The sequence below is a fragment of the Lactuca serriola genome, chromosome 9, assembly GCF_051521515.1.
Source record: "Lactuca serriola cultivar US96UC23 chromosome 9, Lser_US96UC23_V15, whole genome shotgun sequence".
Lineage (NCBI taxonomy): Eukaryota > Viridiplantae > Streptophyta > Magnoliopsida > Asterales > Asteraceae > Lactuca > Lactuca serriola.
The window spans coordinates 709,209-716,815 of record NC_136416.1 but is presented as its reverse complement, the minus strand read 5'-3'; the positions used below and the strand labels follow the sequence as shown (position 1 = coordinate 716,815).

The following is a 7,607-nucleotide window of genomic DNA, read 5'->3' as shown; positions in this document are numbered from 1 at the left end:
CTGCTCCACTTCCTCCTGCTTTGTTGTTTCTCCTCTGCATACGCTCCTCCCAACTCATAATGTATGGATATCTGAGCCCAGGCCTTGGAGCAATGTTCATTTGTTGAAAGAGATAGTTGAATGACTCATTGTTATACTCCACATGATTCCGCCCCTCATTCTCGTCTACCACTGGAATAACCGGTGGGTCTTCTCGGGCCCGTTCGTTCCTTTGCCTAACTCTTCTTCTCGGCTCCTCGGGAGCAATCACCTCATCTTCATGTGGAATTGCAAATGAATCCCCAAATTTTTCCACAATTCTTGCCCTCCGGAATAATGTAGTGCTAAATGGAGGAGGAGAAATGAAGGTTAATGCCCTTGCCTCTTGCATATCCAAAATCCTATATGATCTTGCGAGTCTTGTAACAAACATACCCCCATTGATTTTGGAGGTAATCTTTTCCTTCACCCCTCCATCCGCAAGATATTTGGCCAAACAATAAGGCAAGTTGCAAAAAACTTCCAGGGTGATTATGCTCCACAAGTAGAAAATGTCAAGAGTAGGAACTTTGTCATCGTCCTTCCTCATGTTGATGGTGCTAGCAATGAGGCGGTGAATGAGACGATGGATCGGAGAGCGGATATGGCCTTCCTGAGCAAAAGATGGAATATAAACCCGTTTTGCAATAGTATTCCACCAAGTGGAGGCAACAACTTCCTGAGGAAGATCTTTGTGACATTGCTGCAAAAATGTTTCAAAATCCTCCGTCAATATGACGTTTTGATCATAAATGCCTATCCTCCAAGCAAGTTCTGCTACGCTACACTGTCGCAGCTCCCCTCTAAGGCAAAAAGTAATGACATTTGGGTTATAGTATTCATTACCACCCCAGAATGAGACAGTAGCAAAGAATTCCCAACATAGTTCTGCAAACACAGGTTCTAGTATTTTGAACAACTGCACCCATCCATCACAAATTATTGTTGATCCACCCACGTCAAAATATTTCACCAAATAAGGTGTCAACTCCTCTTCCAACCCAGTTTTACCCAACAGATCCTAATTAATTGCATTGGGTAGATGAATCTCTTTATGTTTCAAGACCTCCAATCTGTTCTTCACCCTAGCTTGCGAAGATCTTGAAGTAATTTGTTGAAAAGTAAGCCATGGAATGTCTCCTTGAACTACTCCTCTTGAACTCTACCCTCTTCTGGACATGATTTCTGTAGAAAAACATCAAGAAAACAACAACAAGCAAAACCCAACAATTAAAGTTAACCATAACAGGTCTATCATAGCATCTACTCGCCGAGTCCATGAACTACTCGGCGAGTAGGATGAACTGCGAGTAGAGATTCCTATCGATCTATATAAGGTCAATCAAAACACATATATTTGCATAGGGGTTTTCTGTTCTAAGTCCCTTAAGCATAAATCCACAAGAAATTTTGTCCAAATCCTCCTAATTCATGGTAAAATCGAAACCCTAGAATTGGAGAAATCCCCCAAATCCGGATTTTAGCAAAATACAAACTAAAAACTGATAAAGTTGTGACCTTTAGCAAGAATGCAAAGGAAAAATCATAACTTTTGCTCTGTAGATGAAGATTCAACAAGAAATCAAAGGAATGGCTTGATAGAAAACTGAATGCTCAGCGAGTATGAATGGGAAGTGGCTGGTGAAACTGAGTAGGGTAAAAGAAAACCTTATTTACAGATTGTAAAAACCTGTTTAAATGCTTGTACTCTTCGAGTAGAAATACGTACTCGCCGAGTAGGAACGCGTGGCGAGTTCATTAGTCAGTTTGAAAAAAAACTCGATTTTTTAAAGCACTACCCCACACTTCGAGCATTGCTTGCCCTCAAGCAATCATTTTAAGCATAATTTCAGACGAAGAATGAAAAGAAAACAGATCCTAAAAGTGAAAAAGAAAAATAAAAGGAAAAGAAATGCAAACTCTAATTCGGGTTGCCTCCCGGAATCGCTTCTTTTTAAGGAGTCGTTAGCTGGACTCCTTCCCGCTCTACGTTTCTGCCATGCCCTCCAGCAGCAACCCTTCTTCTAGGTCTTCATTACTTGGGATTCCTTCTTCATATTTTTTCACCCTATGTCCATTAACTTTGAAAGGAGTGTCATATCTTGATAATAACTCAATAGCTCCATGTGGAAAAATCTTTTTCACTAGAAATGGACCATCCCATCTTGACTTTAGTTTGCCCGGAAAGAGTTTAAGCCTTGAATTAAAAAGTAACATTTTTTTCCCTTCATGAAAGTCTTTATTACCCTTGATTCTTTTGTCATGCCAACTCTTAGTTTTTTCTTTATAAATCAAGGAGCTAGTATAAGCCTCATTCCTAAGTTCTTCAAGAGCATTCATTTGCATCAACCGGTTGTTTTTAAGTTCAACTATATCAAAGTTGCACATTTTTAAAGCCCAAAAAGCTTTATGCTCTATTTCCACCGGTAGATGACATTGCTTCCCATAAACTAGCCTATATGGTGTAGTACCGATAGGTGTTTTGAAAGCTGTTCGGAAGGCCCAAAGTGCATCAGCTAACGTATCTGACCATTCCTTTTGATTACTAACCACCAATCTCACCAAAACTCTTTTTAATGCTCTATTCGTCACTTCAGTTTGCCCACTAGTTTGTGGATGGTAAGATGTAGAGAATTTATGGGTTACCCCATATTTCCTTAACACCTTTTCTAATTGATCATTGGCAAAGTGAGCGCCTCGGTGACTAATAAGGGCTTTAGGAACTCCAAATCTTGAGAATAACTTTTTTAGAAAGCGCACCACCACCTGAGCATCATTTGTTGGTAAAGCTTGTGCCTCCGCCCACTTGGATACATAATCAACCGCCACCAAAGGATATTTGTTTCCTTTTGACATTGGAAATGGTCCCATGAAATCGATCCCCCATATGCCAAACACTTCACACACTTGAATACTATGTTGTGGCATCTCGTTTCGGGATGATATGTTTCCCACTCTTTGGCATGCATCACACTCTTTGACATATTGGGTAGCATCTTTAAAAATTGTGGGCCAATAAAACCCAATATCAAATATCTTCTTAGTAGTCTAGTGTGCTCCATGATCCCATCCGCCAGCTTCAGAAAAGATATGGCTCATCCCAAAAGTAGTATTTTATTTCTGAAAAGAATTTCTTCTTTTGTTGGCAGGTAAGGTCTTTTGGAATGTACTGGGTAGCTAAGTAATTAGCTATATCTGCAAACCATGGCTCTTCCCATGTGGTCACCAAAATGTACTCGTCCGTAAAGTCATCTCCAATTTTATCTTCTTCAAATTCTTCCAAATGCGGGTTTTCTAGCCTTGATAAGTGGTCGGCCGCTATATTCTCCATTCCCTTCTTATCGCGTATCTCGATATCAAATTCTTGTAGAAGTAGAAACGAACGTATCAATCTTGGCTTTGCATCCTGCTTGGCAAACAAGTACTTAATAGCTGAGTGGTCAATAAAAACAGTGGTTTTAGATAAAACAAGATAAAGGCGGAATTTGTCAAAAGCATACACCACTGCTAGTAATTCTTTTTCAGTTGTGGTGTAATTTTTTTGGGCTGGATTCAAAGTCTTACTTGCATAATAAATGGGTCGAAAGTGTTTATCAACCCTTTGACCAAGGACAACTCCTAATGCAAAGTCACTTGCATCACACATTATTTCAAAAGGTAAGTTCCAATTCGGGGCAATAATGATCGGGGCGTTAGTTAATTTTTCTTTAAAAAATTCAAAGGCCTCTAGACACTCGTTAGTGAAATTAAATGGTGCATCTTTTAAAAGCAATTGTGTTAGAGGTCTAGCTATTTTAGAAAAATATTTTATGAAATGGCGGTAAAAACTCGCGTGTCCTAAAAAACTCCTAATGCCCTTTACATTAGTCGGTGGAGGTAATTTAGCAATTGTATCTATTTTTGCTCGATCCACCTCAATTCCTGATTTGGATACCTTGTGGCCTAAGACTAGACCATCTTTAACCATAAAGTGACATTTTCCCAATTAAGGACTAAATCGGTTTTTTCACACCTTTCAAGCATTAAATCAAGGTTAGCAAGACAATTATGGAAGGAAGATCCAAAAAAAGAAAAATCGTCAATAAACACTTCCATGAATTTTTCCACCATGTCGTGGAATATGGCCGTCATGCACCTTTGAAATGTCGCAGGTGCATTGCATAACCCAAAGGGAATGCGACGATAGGCAAAAGTCCCACTCGGGCAAGTGAAAGTGGTCTTTTCTTGGTCCATTGGGTCTATGGGTATTTGGAAGTAACCCGAAAATCAGTCTAAGAAACAATAGTAACTATAGCCGGACAATCTTTCAAGCATTTGATCAATAAAAGGTAAAGGAAAATGGTCTTTACGAGTGGCATCGTTTAGCTTTCGATAATCGATGCACACTCGCCAACTGGTTACCGTTCGGGTCGGAATAAGCTCGTTCTTCTCGTTTGTTACGACCGTCATCCCTCCTTTCTTGGGTACCACTTGAACAAGACTAACTCATGGACTATCAGAAATAGAATAAATGATCCCTGCATCTAAAAGCTTGACTACTTGCTTCTTGACCACTTCTTGCATGTTCGGGTTCAATCTTCTTTGGTGTTGCACTACCGGCTTTGCTTCTTCTTCCAGGTTGATCTTGTGAGAGTAATAAGAGGGGATTATTCCCTTGATATCAATGATTCTCCATGCAATGGCACTCTTCCTCTTCTTCAAGACTTGAACTAATTCTTCTTTTTCAGATTTGGAGAGGTCAGAAGCTACTATAATAGGTTTTTGTTGACCATCTTCAAGGAATGCATACTCCAAGTGATCTGGTAGTGCCTTGAGCTCAGTTTTTACATTATGCATGCTGAACCCGTCAGGTACAGTTAAGGGACTCGTCGAGTCCTGTGCAAAATTCGCGATTTCTCGGGATTCTTCAAATGGACTCGGCGAGTAGGATGCTCAATGGTCTTCATTAACTCATCATAATCAGCTTCTTCCAGCAGTCTCTCTATTTCCAGTAGGTCTTTTTTAGCATCAAGTTCTTCAGTAAAGGTGATGGTGGACTTGTTTGGATCTTCATTATCCCAATCCTCCATCAATTTATCCAACATATGAATTGAAAATGTCGTGTCATCACTATGCCTTGCATGCTTCATGGCTTGATCAACCCCGAAAGTGACTGAATCATCCCCCATCCATAGAGTAAGTTTTGAATCTCGCATGTCAACTATAGCGCTTGCTGTGTTAAGGAAGGTCTTCCAAGGATGATCGGGACTTGAGGATCTGTTTCCATGTCTAGAATTATAAAGTCCGTGGGAAACACGAACTTATCTACCTTCACCAATAGATCTTCACATATTCCTCTTGGAAATGTGACCATTTTATTTGCTAAGTAGATTGCCATTCGAATGGGCCTTGGTTCCGGGAGATCTAATTTCTTGAAAAATGAGTATGGCATTAGATTTACACTCGCTCCCGAATCAGCCAAAGCATGAATGGTGGCCAAATTCCCACATTGGCAAGACAAAGTTAAGCTTTCCGGGTCACCCTTTTTCTTTGGTAATTTGTTCAACATGGTAGCTGAGCAATTCTCATTAAGAACTACTTTATTCACCTCTTCCATCTTCCTTCTGTTGGTTAGCAGCTCCTTGAGGAATTTGGCGTATTTCGGCATTTGTGCAACTGCCTCGATGAATGGTATATTGATTTGAAGAGCTTTTATGTGGTCTAGAAACTTTTGGTAGTCTTCTTCCTTTTTCTCATGCTTAGCTCGGGCTGGATATGGCAATGGAGGCTGAAATGGCTTTGTAGGAATCTGACTTTTCTGATTAGGCATCGGACTAGTCGAGTCCATATTCTGGACTCAGCGAGTAGGGCCTGTGTCCATCAGATTTTGATTTTGGTTTTGTTTTTATGCATCCTCCTTTTGTACTGCTTGGGCTCTTCATTCTGAATAGGGGCTAGAGGGGTAATTATCTTCCCACTTCTAGTTGTCACGATATTTATATGTGCGCCTCGTGGGTTGTTTTTGCTTTTACTAGGAAGTTCTCCCGGTGATCTTTTATTAATTTGTTGAGCAAGTTGTCCCAGCTGTGTCTCAAAGTTGTGGATAGATGCTTGTTGATTCCTAAGCATTGTTCTTGTCTCTTGTATTGCAACATCATGGTCAATGTGTCTCTTACAAATTTAGTAAGCATCTCCTCCAAACTTGGTTTTCATTCTTGTGCCGACTCCTCCTTTTGGTAAAAACCTCTTCCTTTTTGTTTATATTTCTCCTCATTAGACTTCTTGTACTCATCATAAGGAAGCCATTATTTCTTGGGTTTTCGCCAATCTTCATCATATCGGTCACTACTTGAGTAGCACACTTGCACCTTCTTATTCCCGTTCTCGTCCAAGTCACAATCTCTAGTAAGATGAGGTCCATTGCAATTCTCACAACCCACCCGAATAACATGTATCGTTTGATCCATTTTATCCATCCTCCTATCCATGGTTTTCAACAAAGCCATAACTGCCGACAAATGTTCTAAAGCTGCATAAGCTTATCCCCTTGTCACATCATTCCTTGGGTTGTGGTATTCTCTAGAATGCTTAGAGAGTTCTTCAATTAGTTGCTTTATCACCGGGGGTGCTTTCTTTGTTAGTGGACCTTGCGAGTCAAGTAATTGCCTTGTTGTAACATTTACTCCATCATAAAAAATGGAGACTTCTTGTTGACTATTAAGGTCATGATGTGGGTAATTCCTTAGAAAACTATTGTACCTCTCCCAAGCTTCATAAAGTGACTCTCCAGCTTGTTGTTCAAAGTTGGCTATGGCTTTCTTTAACTTAGATATCTTGGAGGGTGGGAAAAATTGATCAATAAACTCTTCTTTCATCTTAGCCCATGTAGTGATGGATCCGGGGGGAATTGACTTGAGCCAATCCTTTGCAGCACCCTTCAATGTAACCGGAGGCATGCGAAGTAGCTGAGTTTCGCGAGACACGTTTGAAACATTAAAATAATAAGCTACATCATTGACTTCATCCAAATGTTTTTAAGCATCTTTGTGGTCTTTTCCGTGGAAGGGGATCTCTTTGAGTAGAGCAAGGATGTGACCCTTAAGCTCAAAAGTGGAAGTTGAGGGAATTGAAGGTTGCACAAGTCTCGGGCCGGTATCATCGCGTATCCTCTTCTTCCATTTCCCCATGGGGACTTCATCGATGTTAGCCATAGGAATAACTAATTCGTCGCTGGAATCGGAGTCGTTTCCGAATGTAGGGTCTTCTTCTCCTTCGGTTTCGTACTCGGTGTCCTCTTTGATTGGGTCTTCACTTGCTAAAGAGGCGCTGGATGCTCCTGATTTTCTACTCTTCTTCTTCCCAAAAACCATCTTCAAGCTAGACAAAGGCAATTTCTTAGGTGTATTCGAGCTTTCAACGTCTTTGCCTTTGTTTTTCCTCAACGCGGATTCCGGATCTTCAAAAGGGGGAACCAGTGGAGTATTGGATCCTCTGGTCATGAAAAGCCTGCAACAGAACAAGAAAAACGCGTAAAAAGAACAAAAACTGAAACAGAACGAAAATAAAAATTAAACTGTCAAACAACAGTGTACTCGCTGAGTAGGTTTGAC

At 40.4% G+C, this 7,607-nt stretch overlaps 1 protein-coding gene and 1 non-coding gene across 2 annotated transcripts; one reads left to right on the top strand and one right to left on the bottom strand.

Annotated features, from left to right (window-relative positions):
- Positions 1-5,218: 5,218 nt before the first annotated feature.
- On the bottom strand, positions 5,219-5,827 carry LOC145072942 (uncharacterized). Its single transcript, XM_079019458.1, has one exon. The coding sequence runs from the start codon at positions 5,825-5,827 to the stop codon at positions 5,219-5,221; it is 609 nt and encodes a 202-aa protein (XP_078875584.1).
- Positions 5,828-6,717: 890 nt separating this feature from the next.
- On the top strand, positions 6,718-6,824 carry LOC145077565 (small nucleolar RNA R71). The gene has a single exon (XR_013693306.1). It is a non-coding gene; the product is annotated as a small nucleolar RNA R71 (small nucleolar RNA).
- The last annotated feature ends 783 nt before the right edge of the window (positions 6,825-7,607 follow it).